Source organism: Leucopleurus acutus (genome assembly GCF_964270905.1).
Source record: "Leucopleurus acutus genome assembly, chromosome: 18".
NCBI classification, from domain to species: Eukaryota; Metazoa; Chordata; class Mammalia; order Artiodactyla; family Delphinidae; genus Leucopleurus; species Leucopleurus acutus.
The window spans coordinates 75,490,018-75,517,885 of NC_139160.1; the positions used below are offsets into that span (position 1 = coordinate 75,490,018).

Consider the following 27,868-nt stretch of genomic DNA (forward strand, 5'->3'; position numbering starts at 1 on the left):
ACTACAGACCCTACAGAATTTCAGACCTGGCTGACCAGGATGCGGAACTTTGTGAAAGGATCACCAGGAAGCTTAGGGCAGGGATTTCATTCGGAGGAGAAAGAGCCAATACTGATTTGAGAGAGAATGTTGGGAGCTTCTGGGTAACGGACAATGTTCTCTTTCTTGACTTGTGTGGTAGTTACAGTTCCTCACTTTAAAAAAAAAAATGGGAGAGAAAGAGGGAGGGAGGGTATTTCAGGATGGCTGTTAGGTAGCCAGGATGGTGGTACTCCATGGCCGTCAAGAGCTTCTGGCTTCACCATCCTATCTCTGGCTTCCCTCCAGGTCCAGGTAAGGTCGGGGGATGTAGTTTTTCATCTGAGCACGTTGCTCGCCCAAGGATGTTCACTGCTGACCCAAGGATGTTCATTGCTGACCTGCCCAGCAGGAGGGGGCGAGTGGGTCTTGGGGAAGATCTAGCCAGGCGATTCTCATCACAAGTCGCGCTTTACTTGGAAGGAGTCATGAGGTGGATAGATGACTAGGGCAGGGCTTGTTCAAGCTTAGCATCAAGAACCCCAGGGTAATGCGGGAGTGTTCTGTTGGCACGCAGGAAAAGGATTGTTTTCATCACATGCACACAGAGAAAAAGCCCCAAAGTGTTTCTGAATGCTTCCCCTCCCCCCATATTAAGCAGGGATTCCATGTAACGATTGGTTGGAAGTATTTGGCTCCTAAGACAGAGTCTTTTTGGTACGATGGGAGGAAATGACACTGGGAAGATACAGAAGGATTTTTAGACCTGCGGTAAAGATTTCTAGGGAGAGGAGCTGCAGTTACCAAGAACAGACAGACGTACCGGTTCCCAGGTTCCCAGAGCATGGGTCTTTCCTAAGTTTTCTCCTCTCTTCTTCCACAACATATTACTATTCATCTGACGTTTTAATTTTATGCAGGCTATAAAAGCTGTACATGTTTTATGTGACAATTTGGAAAATACAGGAAAGAATAAACAACGAGTAAAACCTACCATTCCTTGTATTCCCCAGAAATACCCAAAACGTGTCTAATATTCCACTGTGTAGAATTCTGGTTTTTTTCATACAAGTATATGTGTGTGTTTATATAAGATGTTTGGTTTTGTTTTTATAAAGCTTGAGTTATACTGTACATGTGGTTTTAACAATCTGCTTTTTTCCCTTAGAAACCTCACGTGGTCTATCTCTAGGTCAACAAATGCAGGTCTGCATTGCTTACAGTTGGCCGTTAATTGTACAGGATGCATAGCATCTCATCAGATAGGACGAACATGATTTAAAATAACCCAGCCCTACTTGTTGGATGTTAGAATTACCTCCTGATTTTCTATCCTTAAAATAAAACTGAGTGTTTATGATGGATTACTCCAACTTGATTAAAATAGACATTTTGTAAAACTTTCCATGTTAATGTGTCACGTTCAGATTTATGTGTGTGTGTGTGTTTAGATGGAAATATGGAGATATAATCTTTCTTTTAAAACCATTGCTTTCTGAAATCTCTGATGATAACCCTTTACAAAAAGGATAACAAAAACATTGTATACCCTTATACTGAAATTCAATATTCTTAAAATAATAACAATGGAATTTGAGGGATAGCAGTAAGTCAACAAGTATGTGATAAGAGAATATTTCACAAAGGTTGCATATATCTAGTAAGAAGGTAATTAATTCATTTTTTATTTTCAATTTTGGAGTATTTAGTGATAGCTGCTAAACAAAACGGGAATTTAAAATGTATTGGATGATCAAAACTGAATGCAAAAACATTTTAAAAGGTAACCATATATCCTTTCATTTTTATTAAATTTTTACTCCCCGCCATCCTCCCTAGCTCACCTTGGGTGATCTTATTCTACCACAAGGAAAGAGAAAATAGGCACTCCCCTTTACCAAAATATTTAATTTGTCTGTGTTTTGAGTCAAAAGCCAAAAGCTATGGCTTGGTAAATGGTCCTAGAAAACTTAACACAAAAAACTCTGAGTCTTACTCTGAAAATCAAAATAAACCCCAAAACCAACAGAACAAACCAAAAAACCCTCTAGACCAAATGGAAATTTTTGTGGCATATGTTGCCTGAAATTAATCATATAAAATTCAGTATTTAGGAATATCAGGCTTCAAAACTTCAGTATGTAACTGATAGCGTATGTTCAAACCCTGAAACAGAGATTTACACGTTATCCCTTAAATGCTCATAGAGACCAGATTTTAAAATAGAGCTAGTTCTGCGTTGTTGTTCATTGAAGATCACTTGAAAATCTCGAGTTATGTGCACAAAAGGAAAATTATTTCAATTGGGATTTCAGTCTTTCAAAGCAACATGACATGTTTATTTTGATTTACCTGTGTGGGCACCATGAGCTTCTGGGCTCCTGAAACCTTCCCATGACTATTAAAATACCGGCACAATGCTCTGGGTATTCAGGCAGGCACTCAGTAACAGCATTTACTGATTGGGATCATGTTGCCTATTTCATAAGAACCAGTAAGTCCTATGCCGGGACCAGAGTCAGAAAACCTCTCCTGGTCGGTATGCTAAAAACTGATCAGATGTTATATATGTACAGCACATGATATATACATGGTCATTACAACTCAAATCGGTTAGTCGTACTGGTTCCCAATTCACAGCGTGTAGTCAATATGCTTACTAAATAAAGGCACGAGATGGGAATAAATGTTTAAAATAACTTGAAGTTTTCATTGAATCAGAAGTAGTGTTATTTTCAAGGAAACGATTTCTCTGGAATGCCAGTATCTGCATGCTACCTCTGCTTCCCAGAAATAATTATCTGTTTGTTCATTTGCTGAAATATAGTTATGTGTGGGTAATTATAGCTATCACTTACTTTAATTGCCATCCTTTTACTGATGCGAACACAGACTTAGATCTTTTTTTGTATATTTAATTATTCCCTGGACTTGTGGTTATTTATCATTAGATTAGAGAACAGTTTTTAGTGCTAGAACGTTGTAGTTATAGCAAACAAAATATTGTGAATCTAAAGATGTTTAGTGGGGAAATAAGGATATGACAGATTCTATCTAGGCCATTTTTAGGTTCAGTATGATTTTCTTTCTTGCTGCATGATGACTACACATTTTATGGCTGGGCCTCAGGAAAAATGACAATTAAAGAATACAGTCATTACATTTGATTTTCCATTTACCATTCTCTGAAGCTTGTCTTTCTTTATTTGTGCTGTGTTTATCCTCGGTGCATTGTAAGGATAATCTATGGTGATAAAGTACTGGGTGAGGCCATTTACCAGACCGGAAGCTCTGCATTCTTATAGACTCCAAGGCCACATTGAACCTAGTGCTATTGAACCAAACCACATCGACTCTGGGAACTTTGGAGAATGGCTTTTTTCACTCATGCTCAAGAAAGATCCAGACCCCTAGTGAAGGAGCCCTTGGTTAGAATCCATGAAATGTATTCAAATATAGGTTTTACAACCTCATCTTTTTTGTAGGAACTGTATAGATTCTCTGGAATTCGTACTGCTTTCTGATTCAGAGCCAACCCGCCAGGGGAAGCAAGTCTTCACTTGACAATCTAGAATCTGGTGCAATTATCTATTTTGAGCAGCAGAACGTAGGTTTGTCAAGAAAGCAAGCTCCTCAGGCATTCAGAAAGCCCTGCTCCACTCCTCCGTTTCATTAAAGATACTTTGAAGTCATATTGAATAATTTCTAATTTGGACTTCATTTAATTCAGTTTCCTCCACGGTAGTTGAGAAGTCGGGTTGAAAATGGCGGATGGAACTGCTGACTCTGCCATTTCCTAGCAGTGGCGCGTGGCTCCTCTCTGCCTGGGCTCGGACCCAGGGCTGATGCACGCTAACTCCATGACCCTGAGAAAATTACTTAACCTCTCCAATGCTCAGTTTTCTCAGCTTAAAAATGGGGACAATCAAAGGACCTGCCCTGTGGGATTGTTATGAGGATTTAGTATCAGTACGATGATGCTAGCTAAAATTAGCTCTCAATAAGTATTGCCTATACACAGATATCATAAAAGCCTTCGATATTTTAGAGCTAGAAGATCCCTGAGGATTTATCCAATAAAAACTAGAATTATGTACATGACATAGATGAGGTGTAAGGCAGTGAATTAATTCCTCCAAGACCACACAGGCTATAATACTAGAATCAATGCCTTATAACTTGTTTACACATAGACCCAAGTACCCACGTGTGTATAGTCAAACACGCAGGTCATTTTGATGGTCTACACTGGTGTTCAGACATTATGATTCGGAGCCTCTGGCATGAATGGAAGTCGGGGTATGTGGGTAGAGTTCAAGGGAAGGGAAGCACACTGTTGCTGCCGCAGAAAGAGTACATGGAAGGAGGGGCGTAGAACTGTGTTTGCTGGGAATTATTGCCCCAGAGTCTGGTCTGGGAGAGGGCTGTGCCCTGAGAAAACTAGAGCAGGTTTATAAGTATGTGTGAGAAATGGTTCTGTGATGGAGATCCCACTTCCGATGGAAGTCAACAAATAAGGGGCTTCAGATGAACCTTGAATGTGCTGCCGGCACCAGTCAGGGGTCTTCAACCCCGTGGGAAAGCACAGTGGGATTCTCTACCCCAAGGCTCTGGGGTTCTTCTGATGCCTCTGTGTAACAATGTCCCTTAGCTACATGAGGGACACGTGTTCAAGAATTTACAGGTGAAATAATATAATTTCTGTAATTTTTTAAAAAGATAATGAGAAGTAGATGAAACAAGACTGAAATACTGAAAATCCTGAAGCTTGGCGATGGGTCCATGGAGTTGCACTCCATATTCCCTTTGCTTTTATATGTACGAAATTTCTGTAATAAAGTCTTGAGATATTTGTTGTCTTGATAGATAAGATGGGTTAATTATTATAGTTTTAAGTGCACTTCTTGGAATACTTAATGAAAATAAACTTGTTTATTCGTTAGTGGTCACTTAAAGTCTCTCATTTTCTGTACAGAGCCTTTGCCCATATTTTAAAATATGAAAGTAGGTCCTTTATTTTGACTTGTAGGATGTTTTAAGAATAATAGAGCCTTTTATGTGGTGTATTTAAATGTTCTATGTTGTTCTTTTTTAATTTGCAATTTACTTTTTTGATATTTTTAAAGTATATTTATTTTTAAGGTTCGAATAGAAGTATTGATACATTTTCTTTTCCTTCATGGCGTGTGTCTTTGGTGCCATTTTTAGATCATTTGCCTTTAGAAAGTACTGCTTCTAATATGGCAACAAAATAAAAGGTTTTGTTGGCCAAAAAAAAGAAACCCTGCCTTTTCTAATCTCCTTTGCACCTTTAGTGCTTCCAGCTATTTCTTTGTGCCTCCGGGTTCACACTCCCATGCGTATTCGCCATAACCGGGCTTTCTCACCTCCCTGCTATGACCTTCAGGGTCAGTGCTGCCCCAGAGTCATCTTCCCCTGGAGCCCCCTCACCTCCTGCATCACCAAGAGGAAATGACATTCCCAGAATTTCTCCAGTGCCCCTTTCTTCTCTGTCACTCTCTCTCTGTCACCACCCAGCCTTCCATCCCCACCCCCGACACTGACTCTATCTGTCCTGACCCTTCTTTAGTCGACAGGTAAGAGATGCCTTTGCACCCACCACTTTGGTACCCTGGTGCCACAGCCCTTCTCAGAAATCTACAGTGCTACCCATTGCCTTCAAATATCGCCAGATTCTGTGAAGTGTTAGGTGACGCCTTTAATTTCTGGACTACACCCTCCAGGTCCCCTACTTCGGCCATCTTACAGGCCACCCCCAGGACGTGGAGACATCTCGTGTTCCATGTTACGATGCTTCAGCGCTTCCGTTCCCTTGGCCAGGCTGACCTTCCTCAACCTCGCTCACCTTTCAAAATCCTCCCCATCCTGGAAGGTCCACAGCCTTTGGCATCTCCACCGTCACTCTTCCTCTAATCCCTCACCCAGAGTGAATCCCTGCTTTCTCCAGATGCATCTCAACGCCACCTGTGCCCTGTGGAACCCTTAAGTCATTCTGTTGTGTATTCTGCTTAAGAAGCATTACCGTGAAGATTTGAGATCCTCGGAGGCAGACCTTTTCTTGAGTCTTGGCGCGTTTCCCAGCGCCTTGTTCAGAGGGTGACCTAGATATTTCCTAACTTTATTTAGTTGACACTGTGTAGAGCAGTTCATGCTAATGACTTGGCTCTGAGTTTGGATCTGCACTAAGCTGACTTTCTGTTCGGATTCAGCGAGCAATCTTCTAATTGATCATTTCCTTTTAAAAAATGGATCACGGCACTCTTCTCCTTCCCCAGGTTCCTAGTCTCTGTAAGACGTCCAGTGAACCGGATTCTCTAGCAGCAGACATTTGTCTTGCTTGTCAATGGGCCCTTCATCCCCTTCTCCCATGAATCCCAAACTCTTAGCTTTGCCCTGCTACCTGGACATACATTTTATTGTGACTATGCTTATCTAGTTGCCTGGAACGCCAACCTGTGTGTGATCTTGGATTTCCACCCACCCTTCCTCTGTATTGATTCCGATCACTCTAACACTCACTGCTTGATTGGACCCTTCCCCACACCTGCTACCCGGGTCTCGATGCAGTATTCCCCTGGGCAACTTTAGACATTGCTATTACTTTTGACCAAGACCCAGTCCCCCCATGACCACCCATCCGTACGTCTATCACTTCCTAGATACTGGCTCTCTCCTGCCCAGCCTCAATGAACTAACCCTTCCACGCCAAGGTATTTGTATATATATCAGGATCAACTGGGAAGACTTCTTATGTGTTAACAGGATGTCGTGGACTTCTCTGCAGAACTAACTCTCTAACTGGAAAACTATGAGTGATTTTCTAATGATGTTTAAATCAGGAATCCTGTACATGTTTAATCCGTTATACCATACTGGTTAATTATGATTTCAGATGAGAGGAGCAATCACTTCAGAAGCTGAAGTTGTCTAGGTTGCACTTTCCTTGGACAGTTGTTACTCTTGAGTCCATTCATTTTTATCAGTAAGTCACCTGATTGGTCCCTCTCTCAGAGTGCTCCTCAGCCAGGGATGATTCTGCCTCCCGGGGGATATTTGGCAATGTCTGGGGACGGTTTTGGTTGCCACAACTGAGTAGGAGATGCACAGGACAGACCCCCAGCAGAGAATTACACAGCCCAAAAGGTCAGCCAGGCTGACGATGGAAAACCCTGCTTGGGTCACGAGGGATAATCACTACAACCTTTTGGAGCCTTGAGGGTACTTCTGTATCGTGGGAGATACAAGTTGCCTCAGACCCGCCACTGAGCCTATAGGGTTGGTTATGTATTGGTCTGTTGTGATCGGGCAGCTACCCTGACCTTTTCTGCGTGGAATTTCACCCAATCTCCTCCTTTCCTTTGGGTGTAGAATGAACGATAGTCAATACAATTCATCTGACACGTAGACTTGATGGTGTCTTATCTTATCTGTCTTCCGTCCCTTCTCAGCCACCCTGCTACCCCACAAATGGGAAGCAAACTGTCACCCCAGGGACCCATTTACCCTTCGTTGCCCACAGGCTTCTCTTTCCCCATCAGTGTTTCATCAGACTATTTGCAGCCTCTAGAAAAGTTTTCCTTCTCCCCTCCAGTACTTCTTTGCCCACGTCTGTGCTATTATGACATATTTCTTCGTGATCATTTCAGCTTTTTTTTCTCAGTACATTTCCTCTTTGATTAGATGGAACTCCAGCAATACCTGGTATTACCATGCTGCCTCGGGAAATTTATTTTTCAATGAGTGTTTACGGACCTTCATTTCAATCCGTGAAATGTCACCATTTTAATTTGTTCAGTTAAGTACACGACTTACTTTATTTGGGGAAAGAACACACAACTTAACGGCTATTTTGTGTTGACCTCCATAGGTTTACCTGAAGACGATGGATTCTCCAGGTTGTCTGGGAGTGGGACCTCCTCCCTTCAGAGACATAGAGAGAGTCACACCACTCAGGTAATGACCCCTCAATGCTTACCTTTGCTATGGTAATTGATGTTAAATGCCTACAAGAGATTCACGAAGGTGTGACCAAGAGTGTTTGTTCTTATTGGACTAGGGAACACAGTTATTTTCAACTCTGCTGTAAGTTTCTTCACCTCAACATTCTCTTTCCCTTTGTATCAGCTGACTGCTCTCTATTTTCTGCTGGTTTCAAAAAAAGAAGAACATTCAAAACAAATAAAAATTAATAGATGGTTTCATATGAACTGTTCTGACATAATTTATGTAGTGGCATTTTAAAGTCACTGTCAGGTGAAGGGTATATTGCATCTGCTGAATGGCATTAGTATTTCCTGCATTGGACCTCAGCTGAAATAGGAAGGCTGTAAGTGAGGACAACATGGAAAGAAAATGCTTGAAGTCCCTGTGGTTTCATGGCCATTATCTCTCAGTTTCCACCTCAAATTCCATGTAATCCAAATTCATTTGTAAACTATCATATGATCAGAAAAATCAAAAATGCAAAATCAAAATGAGATTGCAGTTCACAAAACTGTTCTGATGTGCTTCAGTAATTTCACGTGTATGCGCAATGTGTTTGGCCTCAAAAATTTTGCCAAAATAAAGAGGATTGTCACTTTAAAATAAACTCTAGTGTTTGTAGAAAGAATAAAGGATTCATATCAATAGTTTAGTGTCCTTTTTATGTTGAGTTTTAAAATACTGCCTTCAATAAGTATCTTCAAAAAATATGACTTTGCTTTGAAGGTGGTACACAACCAACAATGTATCAAAGATTTTATTATCCATATATTAAAGATTATTGCTTTAGCAGCAAGATTATTTTTTATGAAGTTACAGCACAACTTTTGCTTTGTCAAATATCTACATTAAAATCGTTTAAAAACGCAGTCAAGTATTCAGATGTTTTCATGAAACCAATTATCCAGCCAAAGATCTTTTTTCATCTGAACCTTTGACGTTATATAGGCACGGTTATATTATCAGCTGAGATTTTTAAAATAACACTGATGAGCTAGTGGGAAAAATCAATAATTTAATCTTAAAAATAAATCTTACAGTAGACAATATGCTGAAATCACTTACGCCGATATATAGGCATTGAAATAGGAAAAAAGATGCTGATTGCTTGCAATAATAGATTGTCCTAATCTCTCCTCTGTTCCTTAGAGATGCATTTACTTTACCTTGTAAGCATTACAGCTGCTTTATCTATGGTAATTCACGGGAGAACCTGCTTGTAGAGAACATTGGCTTGATTTTTATTATAGGACCGTCTCCTATACGTTAGAGCACAGTGATAGATACATCCTTTCCAGGGTTCATAGAGAAAAGGGTTAATTTTGAAAGAAGGTGCATAAAATAGGCATCTCTGGAACTTGCCCTCTGATCTTTCATGGATTTGGCTAAGATGCAAAGAGAGATGGGAAACACCACCGGGAATAATTTTCCATTCCCAGTTTTCAATGAGGGCTTGTTTTCAAATGCAAACAATCTCCAGTTATCTCACAGTGCATATTTTCAAGGAAATGGAAAACCAGGCTCATTTTCTTCCATGCCTGGTGTGGGCATTCTCCTGGCAGGACACACGTGTCAGTGTTGGGGACCTATAACAGTTATGTGGAACTATGCCTTGAATGGCCACACATCTCTCAGCATAAATGCTTCTTGTATGACATTTATATAGGAAATATGGACACATACAGGCATATTGAATTCTAGACTTTCTAGTAATGCTACTAAATAAGAATTCTATAAAATCAGCCCTGAACTGATTGGGCATGTAGCAATAAAATTAAATGTTGACTAAAAATTGAATTCCTATTTGAGGATGTCTATGTTTTAATTAGCATCATCAGTGATTTTAATGAAATCCCTTTAAGGAAGATAAAATGTCTGGGTGTTACTGTAGATAAAGAAAACAAGAAATAGATTTAGTAATTTGCCAGAGGTCATAGGGAAAATGCAGTGCCCACAGTTTGAATGGATGTCAAGATCCTATGTCTTGTTTCTGAAAGTGAGCTTACCATGACATTAAAAGCAATGGAGGAGTCATCCAACTTTTACATAAAATTTAAAGAAGTTTTGGTCAAGGTGAAAATCTTAAGTAGCTGTAGTGGACATGTGTGGTTTGTATTCTTAGCTGCTGGCCACATATTTAAGTTTCCGGCCTACCACCATGATAATATAAGGAGAGAGATTTCACCTTCCTCCCTTCCTTTGAGAGCTGGATAAATGCATGTGAGATGGGCTCTGTCTATCCACCATGGGTTATGGGTTGAGAGACATACGATGGAAGGGACGAGGATAGATGTTGCCATGGGGGTGTCATCTGGCCACAGTGGTTCCCTCCAGTGGCCAAAGATGTTAGCCTGTGTCTGTGACCGCCGGTCACCGCGTTCACCTTGGGTGCAGCCCATGTGCCAAACCTGTCCTTAACTCCACGTCCAATTATTTTGCTTTCCAATAAATCTTCTACCTGTTAGAGTTAGTTTCTGTTGCTTGCAAAGAAGAATTTTGACTGACACACTAATCCGATTTTATTGTTATTATCTATAAAAGTTACTTTATATCAAAGGGTTTTTTTAAAATTTTATTTTTTATTCTCTATTTTTTTAAATTGAAGTATAGTCGATTTACAATGTTATGCTAATTTCTGCTGTACAGCAAAGTGACTCAGCTATACATATATATACATTCCTTTTTTATTTTCTTTTCCATTATGGTTTACCACAGGATATTGAATATAGTTCCCTGTGCCATACAGTAGGACCTTGTTGTTTATTCATTCTAAATGTAATAGTTTGCATCTACTAACCCCAAACTCCCAGTCCATCCCCCTCTCCCTCCGCCTCTCCCCACTGGCCACGGCAAGTCTGTTTTCTATATCTGTGAGTCTCTTTCTGTTTTGTAGATAGGTTCACTTGTGCCATAGTTTAGATTCCACATAGAAGTGATATCATATGGTGTTTGTCTTTCCCTTTCTGACTGACTTCACTCAGTATGATCATCTCTAGTTGCATCCATGCTGCTGCAGATGGCATTATTTTGTTCTTTTTCATGGTTGAGTAGTATTCCATTGTATACATGTACCACATCTTCTTTATCCATTCATCTTTCAAGTTTTACATAGAGTGTGCATTATTCTTAATGTAGATGTAAACAATTTTCTAATAGGGGTAGCACCTCCACAAATAGCTTCTTTTCTCAAGGTACAGAATATAGAAAATGTAGTTTATGTTCTATTCCATCGTATTTTTAAAATCAATTTGCAAACTGTAAGGACTTTATGTAAAAGTAGTAAAAATCAATTTTGCTTAAAATATTTGGAACTAGTAGAAGCTGAGACACTAGCCGGATCGAGTATGTGGCTGTGATCATTTATGCTCCTTATGTAGAAGGCTTGGTAGGTCCAGGCTGTGAACCGAGGCGAACTCTTCATGTCCTTCTGCACCCCAGGGCACAGGTAAACCAGCAGTGAAGGTGTGACGTCGTGGAATCCCACATCCTAGTCCTGAAGGGGGGCTTTGTGGCATTTCCCAGTTCTCAACACTGGAATCGCAGAGGTTGAGGAAGCCACTTCATGTTGGGTTTTGAATTAGACAGTGTTTATAAAAATACCATGCCGTTTATCTACTTGCCGTTTTGTAACATGTGAAATCATTGTTTTTTAAATTTATACCATTTGGCATGATGCAGTCCCTTAGAGGTAAGTCAGTGGGGAGAAGAGACTCAGCACTGAATGAAATACTGAGAACACACCCACCAGCCTAGAGGGACCTGTTCGTGTTTGTGCTGAGACTGCAATGCTGACTTAGGGGGCCAGGTAACCTGACACAGGGAGCCTACGGATTATAAATAGAGCGAAAGCCTGAGCAGAGAGGAAGGGGGCAGGCCGGAAGGCAGGAGGGCAGCAGAGAGGATGGATGAAATAAAGCGCTCAGTGCTTGCCCTCGGCATAAAATCGCTATTTACACATCTGTTTAGGGGTCCACACTTGACGTTGAAAAATGAGATTACTTTTTATTTGAGCATAGTTAATTTGTATTTACATTCTCATTTTAACTTTACCAGGTTTCACTTCCTGACATTTTATTCCTCTCATCTATCTGTTCTGCCCAGTAATATTGTGTGGTTTACAATCTTCGATCTTCGTTGTGGCCATTTATTGTATTTCTTGCCAAACTTTTTTTAATATTCTTTGGCTTTTTAAAAGAGCACTAAAAGTTGTTCTTCATATCTGTAATATTCAAATATTCAATGTAAGAAATCATGGATGGTTTCTGACAAAATAGTGGCAATCCAGGGCCTGAGAGCTTAATAAATATCTACTCCCTTCCGTCACAGCCGCCAGTGAAAGCCCTAACAGAATCAATATGCAGTCGATCCACACCAAGAAGCGAATTGTTCTGTGGTTTGTTTTACTGAACCATCAAAGGAGCCTTTTTGTAATGTCACATATCAAAGAAATGAAGAGTTTGCAGAGCACTCAGTAAACCCAATGCCTTCTTTCTGTATTCATTTTATTTGTCACATGGACTGCTTGAACTATATTGTGGCATGGAAAAGAAACAGTGTGTTAGATAAAATAACAAAATGTAGACACTTTTCCTTTAATGTTAAGGGGGTAATTCTAAACACATGATGGGGAATAGAAATTAGATAACCATTTCCAAAGGAAATATGTGTATTTCACTTGTAAGCTACAAACCGAAGGAGATCTATCATAGAAAGCTCTTCCCACAGCTGAGGTTTCGGGAAATCAGTATGCACCACTCGTGACTTCCATATTATGGGCAAGCAATGAAGGCAGTAAATTAATTTTATGGTTAAGAGTTAAATGGCCGTGTTTTCAACAGGAAAGGGACATGTCCTGTATAGATATACAGAAGCTTGGAAAATAACACAGACAAATCCTATAGTTTGTATTTTTTCCTTCATAGAATTGCACCGTATGTGTATCCTAAATGTATTTAAATGCAGAATGTTTTTCCAGTGACGACAATGACTATTGTCAATGAGGAAATATCAATTTTAAGAAATATGAAAGGAACGAGAACGCAGAATTGTGACTATGTGTTTTTTGTTTGTTTGCTTTGTTGAAGTATACATGGCGACTATGTTTTTAAAAAGGAGAAGGGTCTTGTGATATCTCTGCAGGCTGAGGTCAGGGGAGCACTCCAGGTGGGGAAGGAGCAAACACCCTGGACAGGAGCCGGCCTGGATCGCAAGATGGCCAGCGTGGCTGGAATGGAGTAACTCCATTCTGCAATATGGCTAGATGTCTCCTTGAAGAGCAGTAGAAATTACCATTAGCTATAAGTGTTAATTCTAGAAAAAGAGAACTTTTAAGTTATAAACGACAGCAAGAGGCTAAATGTAAAACACCAGTGATGACTGTATTACCTTGTCTTTCTTCAAAACCGTTAACCAGGTTTGCCTTTTTTATAAGTGGAAAATATAAGACAAATAGCTCTGTTCCTGCTCCAGATACAGAGAACTGGAAGATTGATACCTGGGAACCTGGGCCCCAGAGTTTCTGACTTATTAAGTGTACTACTCTGTACGTTAATGGGGCCTGACAACTTTGAAAGAAAAATTTAGGCTAAAGGAACAGAAAGTTTTCCATGGTGCTGAAATGTAATCTAGCCAACCTTGGTAAAGGAATGTATTTTATGACCTTAGTAGACCTCCAAGACCTGATTTTTCTCTGATTACACTATTATTTGAAACTGTCATTTCTGACAGAGTCAGAAATAGGTTCTAAAACAGATGAACTATGATATTGGGAGAAGTGTCATAAAGTCAATGACAGAAAAAGCCTAGATTTTGAAGCCCAAGTGGATTTAAATTAATTGTATACACTTGCAGGTGATTTTTAATATCTATTTTGGGAAAGGAGTCTTGATTAAAAAGATCTGCTCTTGTATGTTGCCTACTTTGGCAGAACCTTGTCTATTTTCCTTTCTAATGCTTCCTGACATCTCTTTTCCTTTCTCTATTTTCTCTAGCGTTTGTACCCGCATGCTTTGCAATGACTGTGTCTTAAAGACACAGTCATTGACTCCTAGGCACCACCCCTGGCAGACACAGTGCCCACCAAATCCATTTCTTTGGAAGCGCCTAGCTAGACTACGTTTCCCAGCATGCTTGTGATTGGGAGTGGTCATGTGACTGAGATACAGCCAATGGAGCAGGAGTACTGATGTGAGCTCCCTCCAGCCTTGGCCCATGCAAACCTCCCTTGGACTGTGAATGCTTTATGCCCTTTCCCATCCGAAAGCTGGATACACAATACTCCAAGACCCAGGAAGATGCAGAGTACAATTGTGACAACGTGGAGGTCATCCATCCACTGATCAGAAAACACCCATTTTAGCCTTAACATGAACAAGGCTAAAATGGGTGGATTTTGTGTCAATCCACTGGTATTTGTGGTTTGCCTGTTACAGCATCTTGGGTAATGTAAACTGGTACCTTTCTCATTTATTTGGCCTAATGTTTCAGGGGTTGCTACTGAGCATTATTTATAGTCCTTAATTCACTAAATTTAGCCTCCATTATTATTTAGCCATCTTTATTCTTTAAGGTGGTAAAAATCATGCCTGTTCATGTCTTCTGATGCTAGGATTATTGGAATGTTGCTTGTCAGACATTTTAATACAAAATAATGATCACTGGTGCTCCCACCGAGTCATAAATATGTAAAAGCACAGCTTGTAATTCTTAACAACTGGTCACACAGAAATCCCTCCAAATCAATAGAATTTATTTTACTCAGGGATTAAGTGAGACCCCTATAATAGACTGGGCATCCTGGAGAAATGGTCTAATACTCTTAGGACCTATTTGTGCATTTAATGATTAGAAGGAATTGCCTCTCTTATCTCTCATTCTCAAGCAGGTGGCTCTAACTGGTAACTAAACTTTGGAGGAGACTCAAGGTTGAGGACAGAGAAGATGTTTCCCCCATGCTAAACTATGCCCCTTTCTTAAATATAGTCGATTCTTAAAATCCATCTGGATCGGGCTAATAGTTTTATTAGCATTCAGTTTCACGAAGTGGTTTTCCTCATTCTTCTTTAATTATATTTAATACCATAACACAGATTGTGATTGTTTCCGGAAATAAGTATTTTGAGGAATGAATAAGTTAACAGGTAAACTGTGCCCTACACAGCAATGCAAGTGAAGATACTGGCCATTTGGACAGTGAGGTTAAGTATCCTTGGACTTGGACCCTCCATCCTCTGGAGGCTGTGGAGTGCTTATCTGCCATGGTCGTGACCCTTGCTTTCCTCACTTTCATACCTGTATCTTGTCTCCTTTCTGACTTATTCACATCTGCATGACTAGTTCAAAGCTAACTCTCAAGTTGTATACCACATGGCACAGTGTTTTCTCTCTCTTTTGGTTTTCGGTCATTGTCGATGTAGACGTGAACAAAAGTGTGGACACCATTCCTTATCCCACTCGACCCAAGTTGCCTTTCTTCTTTGTGTGTCCGACTCATCCTTTTAGTCCAAAACAAATCCCACAGCCCAACAGAAATCTCTTGGCCGTACTGACTTTGAAATGCGTCATGTCTCCTCTGTATCCCAACAACAGTCATTGCGTCTGTAATTTATTAATCAGTTAATGCCGTGCTTCCTCATGAAGTTTTTGTGCTCACGTCCTGTTTAAGCTTGTTTGTTCATCTGACTCTTTACGTTTTTATGTCCTGTTGCTCATACTCAGATGAAAGCCTCTTGAGGGAGCAGGTCATACCGCGCGATTCTGAGTCCCATGGACCCCATCACGGCGCTTTCTGTCTCATAATCATTGAAAGCACATGTGTTCATTGATTAGCAGACAAGAAAAACTTCTTGGAAGTCAACGTGATTAAGAAGGTCGACTAAACTCAATGTACTTGGGTTTGAATCCAGACTCTACCACTGACTAGCCAAGTGAGTTTGGGCTTTAAAGATGAATTTCAGCATCTATGAAAAGAGGCTAATAATCCTTAACCTGCTTATTTCACATGGTTATGAGATTTTACTAGAATAACCTGTGACAATGCTTTAAGAATATGAAACAAGATCATGAAGGTGACGCTTGAAATGGGCTCTGGAAACCTTCGAGCTTTCTGTATCTGGGCATACAAACTGGGACTGTCACAGAGAAGATAAATAGAATTACAGAGTGTGTTCTGAGTACATCTGATTGAATTGCCGTATAGAGTCTATGTGAGGGTGAGTGATGATGAAGCTGGAATAATTCGTGTGGTCAGAAAACACAGGGTTTTCTGTAACATGCTAAGGTGTGTGGACTTGACTCTTTAGGCTAGGACAAGGCAGCAGCATTGAAGATTTTTGAACAAGCAAATTTTATAAACAGACTTATTCTTTAGAGAGAGAAAATCTAGTAGATTATTTGTCCTTAATAATACCTCCTGGTATTTGCAGTGCGCCTCCCATATAATCCCAGGAAAAATATTTTTAAAGGAATTGTAATACTCTTACCTTCTATGTTTCCATTATAATAGATTTATATTTTTCCATGTATTCTCTGTATTTGAACCCATTAATGTAATATGTCATTACTATAAATGTACTCTAAATATATGCTATTAGTTTTTGCTACAATCTTCTGGTCACTAATCCTGGTACTGCCATGTTTTTAAGTGAATTGAGGTAAGAGACCAGAACTCATACAAAATCCATATCCTGAAATGTCACAAATTAATTGTCGTGCGATGCACAATCATGAATTTCTATTTTATAACTTTCCGTCGGTAGGAAGAAACATGCATCCACTCATCAGAGTCGATTTTTATTCTTAGCTATGGACTTAACATCGGCTCAAAATGCAAATAGCTGTCCCTTTAAGTTATATTAAATGTGCTCCAATATAATATTACTTATTATAAAAATAAAGGACGGTGGTTACTTTTTTTTAAAGAAATCAACTTGCACAGATAAGGTGAAAACATTAAAATCCTCTCTTCCTCCCCTCACTGCCTGTTGTCCAGATATACTCTTGTTTCCGATAGAACCTGTTCCTTTTAAGGGATAGTTTCCCTTTTTTTAACCCGTAGGCGAAACAGGAGACAAACTAGCAAGAAAGAACTTAATTGGATTGCTGCCTAAATGACTATTTCTGAATTAAGACGGATCAACTCTCTTCTGCCTAAACCAGAAATGCTGTTTTGCTCTCAGATCGTCTTCTTGATTTTTTTTTCTAAAGTGTGGAGCTACACAACCCTTTAATCAGAGACGTTTTGAATCAAATTTCATTTTAAGCCATGTCATTGGGATCTATTTAGGTAAACTTTGGTTTTACAAACTGATTTTCAAATTTCATTTTTTAATGCTTTTCCTCCAACATGTTGTTAGCATGAGTGGAAATGGAATTTGCATTTGAAACACTGATATTCACTATTCAGTCAGCCAAGAGGCTGTCTTCTTTTAATTTCCATAAATGTCAGTAAATGCCTCTTTTCACCTTTGGGTGAATAGTCAATAGAAAAATCAATGCTGTGACAAATGAACAGCAACATGATTTTACATATGAATTATTTAACAAATACTATTTTTGTCCTAGAAGGGAAAGACTTAAGGTAAAAATCAGCAGCAAATTATTAATTTACATTTATTAATATTATTCATAGAAATGCATAGCCACAGGAAGTGAAGCAAATTTGTATCTCATTTTTTAATTAGTTCATGTCATAGGACTCTGTTAATGACACAATAGAAAACCATTAAAAATTAGCAAGTAGATATATATGTAATAAACCTCATTAAGCCTTTACATAATGTTGTGCTTCCCTCTGGGTTGTGAGAGATTTTGTGGTTTTTAACCCCTGAAGGTAAGTGCACAGATTATAAAAGTCCCACTTAGGGATGTAGAACTTGCAAGAGGTCACTTAGTCAAATTCTATCTTCACGTCTAATTGCCGTCTCCTAGACGTTAGAAGACACAAAACAGTTCACAAACCTGGAGTTGGGGGGTGGTGAAGAGGATGGAGTCTAGATTCATGTCTTTTAAATACCAAATCCACAAGACTTTTCTCAATAACAGGGGAAAAAAACACACATTATTTTTAACCCCATCCTGAGTTGTTCAGGTCGTAATCACCGGTGTCTTAAGTAACACTATTTTCTAAGGATTAATTTCAATGAAGGAATCTTCTTGTTAAAAATCTGCTGAAAGGAAGGGATTTTGTTCCAGGACGAGGATCCTAGCCCACAGGGAAATGACTTCAGACTGTGATCATCTGTGTGTCTGTTCACACGTTCTGGGAGCTTGACATGGGCTGATGGGAGGCACGCCTGTTTACTGAACAGGGATGCCTTAGCTTCTCCCTTGCTCGATCCTTCCGTAAGGACAGAAGGGAGAAAGTGGGGCTATATATGCAAGCCAGGCCACGTTTCAGGGGGTCTAAACTGGCAGGAGGGTGTCAATTTAAAATGCTGACCACCCCTTAAGTGCAGCCTACCCGCAGTGCCTCAGGTGTTGCTTTCCAGTGGTGTTGGAAGAGTCACATTATCCCAGCTCCCAGTAAATACTTAATCCAAGTGGACCCTGAGCTCTGAAGTTTCCAGATCTCTTCCGGGTGTCAAATTTTCAAATAAAAACCACAGAATAATTTCCAAGTGTATTATTAGATCCTCCACCAAACAATTTGTTTTCAAAGACATTTAAGCTGACAGATAGTGTGCGCCCTTTTCTAGAAGCCTGAGTTTTGCACCTGTTATAGAATAGTACCATTTTCCCCATGACACCCAAAAATAATAATTCTGGGCATAAGATGTCTTAGTCCGTTCTGGCTGCTGTAACAAAATGCCACAGACTGGGTGTCTTATAAACAACAGAATTCTATTTCTCACAGTTCTGGAGGCTGGAAGTCTGAGATCAGGGTGCCAGAGGGGTTGGGTGAAGTCTGTTTTTCAGGTCACAGACTTCTGGCTGTGTCCTTACAGGGCAGAAGGGGTGAGGGAGCTCTGTGAGGTCTCTTTTATAAGAGCACTAATCCCATTCATGAGGGCTCCACCCTCATGACCCAATCACCTTCCAAAAGCCTTATTCCAAATACCATCACTTTGGGTGTAGGACCCCAACATGTGAATCTGGGGGACACACATTCAGACAGTAGAATAGGATAAGCCTGTTTGATGGCTCGAGGCATTGCATCGTTTGGCCACCCTGAAGTCTAGGGTGACTGTCCCACGCTCTTCAATGACCCCTCTCACCAACCATTCAAACCCATGTAGGCAGGTCTGAATTCAGAGTAACTAATGAGTCCGGGGCGCCTCACACCCTGTGTGATTTCAGAGCAGCAGAGCATTTTGAGTACGTTCCCAGGGCTTTACAGTGTTTGAAAGGGTCTTATCTGAATCCGTGAGATGTGAATTACATCTCAAGTCTGAGAATTCATCCACAGTCCGTCTGACATTGCTCAAAGGCTCTCTCTTCCTTTCCCTTCCCAGGAACTGATGGAGGTGTGGTGCTCAATTGCCCCCCAAGTTTACAAAAAAGTGAAACCACAAGTCTGATACACTGTGATGACATTTGTCCCTTTTCTCAAACATGCATCTTGGCATTCATACACTGACTCCATCCAGACCCTCTACGTAAGTGCATTGAATGCACTGTGCTGGGCAGAGATTAATTTACTAATTTACCAGTTTTAGACTCTAAAGGACACCCATAGTCTTGTCAAACAGGGACTAATTTTACTCACGGGGAATTCTACCCACTTAGATCAGCATTTTTCCCCCACTTGCATATTATAATATATATATGACCCTTTTTAAATAATAAAAATTCATCCTTGACTCTTAACATTTCTTAAATTATTTCACTATAATGTTAATTAAGTGTATACACATATCATTACTGTCAAATCTCTTTATCCTTTTAGCTTTTACTACAGCTATAAAATCAAAGCCAATTTACAAACTGAGTGAAACAAAAACCTACAAAAGCAAGAAAACATTAAAATTCACAACATTTATGTCAGGTATGATTTTCTTTAGATGAAATTACTGTTGAAAATATGAATCTGGTACTGACTCACATGCATGAACTTTGGTACGGATCTGCCATCTTGTACCTTTGATTAATCCCAGTCTATCGCTTCTATTTGAACTGCTAGGCAGCCTACCCTACGATGTCAAATCACTTAGCTTTTTATTGGAGGAAGGTGCCTTATGTGAATATCAAATCCATCTACCTTTTTCTCATTAACCTGAAACAATATAAACAATATTACCTGTGTCAATCTGCTTGTAAATAACATACGAAGTCAGAAAATTAAATCTCACTGAGCGCTAGCTTAAAAAGTAGGTATTCAAGTGATCCAAAGCACATACAAATAAAAAAGCAAAAAATTTTAGGCTGTCCCAAGAACTTGAGGACCCCTGAAAATACATATACAAATCCCAGATTCCAAAACATTTAACTGTTGTTTAAACTACTCACTACTGCCCTTTATATCTTACTCTGAAATTCAAAAAACGTCTAGACCTTCTTCTTGCATAACTTTCTTTAGTTGTAAATCATATATAAATCCTAGTTATGTTATAAGTCTGGTGTGTTGCTCAGTATTTTGAAATCTTCTCGTTACTAAGGAAGGAAAAGACTACTGTATATTTTCATAGGGCCACAAATTGTGAGAAGTACTTTCCTTTAACATTATCTGACTGAGTCATCAGGATCATCATAGTTCAGAATGTTTAGGGATTTTCTCAAGTCAAAGAGTTAACCGTGACGCAATTATAATTGCCCGCATTTATAGAGCACTCGTTACATTTTTAGGGCGCTCTTAAGTAGCCCAGATCCGTCCTTTTGAGGTAGATGACCACCGTGCACCCACTTTACAGGTGAGGAGGCTGATGGGCTTGCTCAAGGTTACACAACCATTAGGTGTCAGATTCAGGATCCCAGCCCGGGCGCCCTGGCTAGAGCGTCCTGGTTTGTCAACCATCCCACCCCTGTTCACACCAGAATCAAAGTCCCCGTGGGTGTGTGATTCCCTGTTAGAGAATGAAGTTCAGTGTCATTCCTGGTGCTCGTCTACATCAAGCCCCGTGGAAGTGCCTTCTCTCCCCCTTTCTACCCGGGGCTCCTTTCATTTTTCAAAATTCACATCACAGCTACCACCTCTGTGAAGTCTCCCCAGACCTTCCTCCATACAGCCCCCTTCCCCAGGTAAACAGTGAAAAATAATTTTTCAAAAAACCTCCCGCTCGTGGACCTACCCCATCTCCATGCCCCGTGCAGCATGTCAAGGCACTGACGTCATTGGCATGTCTAAAAATTCCTTTAAAAGCAGGGTTCAGTCATTTTCATGGCACACAGAGGTAGCGCCACGTAGAGCCCAGAGGTTCCTAGGTGTGGAACACTTCTTACTTTCCCAACTACAGCTCTTGCCGTCTGGTTCTGAAAGAGAATGTTTTCATGTACAAACACTGGTCTATACAACATGCCAGAAAAGAAAATAAGTAAGGAAGTAACTATCCGAAGTGGTGGTATGGGCTGTAGATACACATCTTTTAAAGCAATGGGGAGCACGATTTAAGTTAAAAGACACCAATAAGACATCCTTTAATCTCCGAATAAATCAGGATCAATGAGACCTGGGTGAAGCCAGCTGACTCCAGACCCACACTGCCAGCGGCATCCTTAAGCCCCAGAGTCACTTCTCTTTATGAAAAGAAATGGTTCCCTTTCGATACCAAAGCTATTTTGTGTTACAAAATCATTATTGCCGTTTTAATGGTAATATTTAACTTGTTGTGAAATAACAAATAATGGTAAGGGAAGCTGTAATGGTTTTTGTTACTACAAATAGGACATGAAATTTAAAGAATGACAAAACACTGATTTAGATGTTTTTACCGTGCTAGATAATATCGCAGACACTTTTTTATTCCTCACCTATTACTTGACCACAACTTAAAAAGCATTCATAGTTGTATTTGGTCGCTCTTCTAAAATAGTAACACTCTTTCACTGCCTGTGACAAATATGACTCTTGTGCCTCATAACCTGATACATTGAATAAATCTAAATAAAGCAGATTAAACATCATTAGTCAGGGCATCCTGTCTTCATCTTCTGATCCGTTTATTGTCTCACAGATCAATTTTTTAAACTACCCTTTGAACTTCATTGTGTTGAAAGTAGTGACCTATCAAATATCCTTACACAGAATTTTAACCTTCATTTAAGGCATAACCTGTGAAGATTCTTTGTGTTTTTTTAAAATGGAGATCAATAATGTTAATATTTTAGCATCTCATTTATGCCATTCCAGCAACTATCTTTCTATACCTATTAGATTTTACTCAATACCTATTAATCTCTGTAATACAAAGTTTCATGGGATCTCTCAAAAGGAGAGTGTATTCTGAGCATTAGTTTGATTATTGCAAACATCAGTCAAATTTTTGCTTATCAAGGAAGCTTGGAGAGCTCTTGGTGGTGGATTCAAAGATGGTGTTCTGTACCCACTACATTATTCAGGACATCAATACCCTCATTAAGAAAGTGCTTTCTAATGCTTTGTGTGTATAAGTTTCACCTTTTATAATGTGCTTGGGAATTCAGATATTTTTAGTAAACGTCGAGAAGCTTTGAAAGGATAGAGAGCATTTTTTTTTTTTTTCAGTGAAGCCGTGACTCAGGGGATTTGGGACATTTTATGTCAAAATCGCTCCCCACAAGCCTAATTCAGATCAGCAGCTGCTGAAAGTCACTCTCAGCAGATCGGGCTGCTTCTATGGAGTGACTCAATCTCTAAATCTTTCCTGTTAACAAAGGTCTTAGCAGAGGGTCACACCTAGTGTATATTTTTGGTCATTATGAAAAGCTGCTGAAAAGAGTTTAGGGTTGAGAATAACTATAGCATAGGTGTATTTTGTGCTTGATAAGAGGACAGAGCGTGTGGTCACGACAGCATGGAAATAAATACAGCGCATGCCAGCCGGCTGCAGGCGAACAGCATCAACTACTGCAGGGTGGGGATTTGGATTCCATTTTTACGCTTCACTGTTTTGTTCGGAATTGACCTCCATTTATAGATACAGATATAGATACTTGCATCTTTCTTTTAGATGAATTGAAATTTATTATTTCATAATAATTTGTTAATGACACATCCTATCATTATTCTTTTTGTACGTGCCTAGAGAATAAAGCATGAAGCCTTGATTTCTTTCATCTTAAATCGTATTACTTCTGTCGTTTTCCTAATACTGCTAGAAGCTCAGAACCTCTGAACTCCACGTAACCCCTCCTGACTTTTGCAGTTAGGGTTGGCGCGTTGTTCTACATATGACTTAAAGTCTATAAGACATTTTCCAAACGCATAACTTGTATTTACCCATGGATTTAATTCCAGTGTCCTTAATCCTCTCTTAAATTTCCTTTTTTTTTTTTTTCATCTAGGATCATTTTCTTCACCTTAAAAAAAATAGTCAAGACCTGTGATAGCAAACTTCCTCGTTCTTGTTTGTCCAATAACATTTTACTTCACTTTCATTTTTAAGGGATTTTTTTTTTTGAGTCTAGAATCCTACAGGTTGAATTACTTCCTTTCAGTACTTTAACTTGTGATTCATTGTTTGCTGGCTTCCACTATTTCTGTTTAGGAGTCAGCTTCCATTCTCATTGTTGCTCCTTTGAAGGTATTGCATTTTTTCTTGTAGATTTTGAAAACATTTTTCTTCATTGACCTTTGGCCTTTTTAATATGATCTGCCTTCTTTTCTTATTGTTGGTGGTGGAGTGTATTTATCGTGCCTTTACCAAACTTCTTAATATATATGTAGGTGCCATTCACAAGTTTTGGAAACTTATCTCTGAATATTGCTTTGCCACTTTCTTTATATCTCTTCTATCAGTACTTCTGCTACTCCTTTTCTGTTTATGTCTACTCTTCTATTTTTTTATTTGTCCATCTTTTTCTCTGTTCTTTTAAACATTTAATCACAGGTATTTTAAAGTCTTTATCTGCTAACTCTAAACCTGGATCATCTGTGAATCTGTTTTATCTTTTGATTTGGGGTAGATTTCCTTGTCTCTTCCCATGTATGGTAATTTCTAATTGCACGCTAAGCATTGTGTGTAAACCAACTATAGACACTACTGATGATGTTTTCTACCGGAGGCGATTCGACACAGCATCCACTGGTGGAGAAAACAGAGGAACTAAGAGATGTTAGTGAAAGAAACACACAGATTTCACGCAAATCCCAATGAGAAAAAGAAGTAAAGAGGAAGATGATATAGGGACGCTGGTCTTTGGCATATATCAGGTCCTGGACACCAGCTGTTGGGCAAATGACAGGCACTGTGGGGTAATAGGAAGACGGACTCTGGAACCAGCCCGCCTGGTTCCACCATTTTCCGTGTGACTTTGGGCAAATGATTTAACCTCTCTGTGCCTCAGTTTCCTCACCTGCCAGATGCTAGCACCGCTTTGTAGAGCTCTTGGGAGCATTGCATGAGTTAATATTTGTAAGGGGCTTAGAAAAGTGCTGACGCAACTTTAGCATTCTGAAGTGTTTACTAAATAACTAATTTTATGCACACCCTCCACCCGGCTCTCCTGGCTCACTTCCCTGACAGTAGAGGCAATCTGGCTTCCACAAGAGTCTCCCAGCAGGAGAATTCTGACTTCCAGGTCATTCCGGTGCTGTCCTGGAGACTAGGGAGAAACCCCTTTTCAGGGGGGTATACTGCTTTAACTACTCACTTTCTGTCTGTGCCTGGAGGTTGCTTTGGGGACTGGACGGTCACAGGCCTGTTTTGCACACTGTTTGTCTAGGCTTCAACTGGGAGAAACTCCTTTTGCTAATAAGCAGCCCAGAAATCCAGTTATGCACTTCAGGTTTGGGTTTGACCCCCCGGCCTCTGTGTTTTAACATCGTTTCTTGACAGTCGGCCCATTTCTGTGATTCCAGGCTTTAAAATCTTCTTCCTCAGGTAAACAAGAGGCTTGGGTGTCCAGGTGAAGGTGTTGGCTTTCGAATTGTATGGAACACGGATGGCCTTGCTGTTTTCAAGTGACTCTCCTCACATAAGCCAACCACCGTGCCCTGTTTGTTTTATTCCCATTTATGTTGATGGAAGGGATGGAAGTGATGTGGGAACAAAGTAGTAGGTGCCTTGAGGCCGTCTCGCTCCCTCTGAATTCTCCCCAGTAGTCCCGTTCTGATGTCCAGAATCTCATTTTGTGAAACCAGCATACTCACTGCGGAACTGACGGCCAATTTGGTTTCTGCAGCGCGCAGCTGCTCCAGATGACTGTCCGCTGGCAGAGCGCAGAGCCCACAGCCTGCAGCCTGCCACATGCCCTAGCTGTCCCTGGGGGCAAGCTCTGCCTCCCCTCAGGGACCCCAAGGAAGCCAGACCGAGCAGCCAATACACTTGCACGCGGTGATGCCCCCCTGCAAAGACCCCTGAAGTTCCCGTGTCTGTGGACTCCTGGGGCTACTGCGTGATGGTCAGAGTTGGGGTCACATGACCTTAAAAGGTGTTGACTAGTAACTGTGCGTAGACAGAGGGGTGGATCCTGGAGTGGGATGCAGCTGAGGAAATCCAGAAACATCTATTATAGACAGAATTACAATCGTCATATATTCAATGAAGGAAAAGTCCAAGATGTCGTAAGAATGTATACAACAAGAGAGGGCAAAGGGCAAACAGACATGTGAGTCTTTCCTGTACCACTGGAGGTACATCGCCTGTTCCCCAGGGGACTTACCCTAACTGATTTCCAAGTTCCATTCATCGTCCTAATTCGGCAGTTCACAGCCGACCTGCATTGGATGCCGTTTCCCAGGGCAGCAGAGCCAGGAGGTTCTAGAGCGGATGTCCAAGCTCTCTCTCCACCCCATCAGAGCCTTGGCGTCCAGGTGTTGCTCTTATACTTCTCATTCATTCACAGTATTTGGTGCTACTCTTTTTACCCCCTGCTTCCGTCCCCCAGGTAATCCATCAGCTGAGGCTGTCCGAGAATGAGAGCGTGGCCCTTCGGGAGCTCCTGGACTGGAGGCGGAAACTCTGCGAGGAGAGAGGAGACTGGCCACAGATCCTGCGCCACGCGGAGCCCAGGGCACCTCCGCCACCTCCGTGCAAGAAGCCCACGCTCCTGAAGAAGCCCGAGGGGGCCTCCTGCGGCAGGCCGCCCCCCAAGTTCTGGGACACTACCCTGTGATGGGCCCCGACTGCAGACTCACTGCCTGGAGATGCCAGGTTCAAGACAGAGGCTGCCCCTGGTACATGCTAGGGGCTCTGTCCGCATCTACACGAAAAGCACAGGACAGCCCAGTTAAATACACGAGATTCCCTGAGTGTGTGAGTGTGCGTGTCTCTGTGTGCGTGTCTGTGTTTTCTCATCCGTTCTGCGGGGATGCACTCTGATCTTCAGACTCTGTGGTCCTAGGGCCGTGCTACCCCGAGGTAGCGAGAGAAAGGCCGGACAAAGTGTGGCTGAGCAGGGAGAGGATGATGGAGGAGGGGGACCCCTACACCGCAGAGTTGTTTTTGTAGGGTCCGACCACTTGCATCTTGCCCTGCAGTCATTTTACTCTCATACACTCTCCAGGACCTAGGTTTTATTTCTTTGTAGGTGTTTGCGTTTTATTGGAATTACAATCCTGTTAATGATTTACATGTTTGTTATTGTATTTTATAATTTTATGCAATGGGTGGTGCTCCCTTTCTTCAAAATACAGACTTTAAAAAATCATTTCTAGAACTTTTCTTTTCCTACATACCTGTTTTTTTTAATGTAGAGTACCGAAAAATCCCGAGGCTGTGTTGCTGTTTTAGCTTCACCGTTCCAACCTCTGCAAACGTACGGCTGGAGTCCGATGTCTTGTGTTTCATTCACTGATCAGGAGACGGTTCCTTCCTGTGCCCTGTGTTTCCAGGCACACGGACTGTGAGCTCTTTATTGAAATCTCATCCCCTGACTTCAGTAGAGGTTACAGGAAACGATGCAGCACCCCCTTAAATGCATATGGCTTCAGAGTCATAGCTGGGGGTGTGCAGGGGGCGTATCCATTCAAAGGTCTACGCAGTACCAATAAGCATGCTGAGATTTGCTGGTCCGAGCCGTGGTGCTGCCCCACAAGACGCTTGTCCTCTCTGAGCTCCACTGCATGTCTCACCCACTTTATGTCCTCAACCCTCCTGTGATGCACCCGCCTTGCTTATCCATGTGCTTCTGTTGGCCTCAGACCACGGTGTCTTGCTCCTTGGAACTTTGTTTTCATACCAGCCTTGGCAAAGTTACTGTGCCAATAAAAGGGTACAACTCTGTTCTTCTGTGGTGTTATTTATGTGCCACTGTTGTTTTCCACAAACACTTCCGTTCCTGGATCAGATCAGTAGGGGCGAGGAGACCTCTGTTCGTGTGTTCTTCTCACAGCATCTTGCAAACTTTAGGATCTACGGTTTGTTTTGAAAGAAAGATTTTTATGGTTATTCCTACATAACTACCAGGTGGGCCTACGTCAGTTGTAGGAAAAATATGTCAATTATTCAATTATTTAGGAAAACTAATAGGCCAGTAAATCAGGAGAGGACTTCCATTGAGAAGACGGCGTGTGACGCTCATAGATCCCACACCAAGCCAGGGAGGGCCACACGGAGAAGCACCTGGGTGCGGCCAGAGGCAGAGGAAGCAGGGGAGCTGGTGGGCTGGAGCTTTTCCTGGGGTTTCTTGGGCAGGAACGGGCGAGGCGGGTGTGCATGTGTGGACTGACGGGCTTGGATGGTTTCAGCCCCTCTTGGGCACAGAGGCTGCCCCTGGTCCTCTGGTTGCTGGCCCCTGGCAGGGGGATGGTGGCCTGGAGTGGGAGAGGTGGACG

General features: G+C 41.0%; 1 protein-coding gene across 1 annotated transcript in view; it reads left to right on the plus strand.

Annotated features, from left to right (window-relative positions):
* MYO16 (myosin XVI) overlaps window positions 1-26,208 on the plus strand; it is a gene marked incomplete at its 3' end in the record, with an annotated part of 531,603 nt that extends 505,395 nt beyond the window's left edge. Inside the window, exons 35-36 of the mRNA XM_082859271.1 lie at window positions 7,907-7,992; window positions 25,981-26,208. Of these exons, the coding sequence (XP_082715397.1) occupies window positions 7,907-7,992; window positions 25,981-26,208 (314 nt within the window). The remainder of the gene's footprint in view (window positions 1-7,906; window positions 7,993-25,980) is intronic.
* Window positions 26,209-27,868: the final 1,660 nt, after the last annotated feature.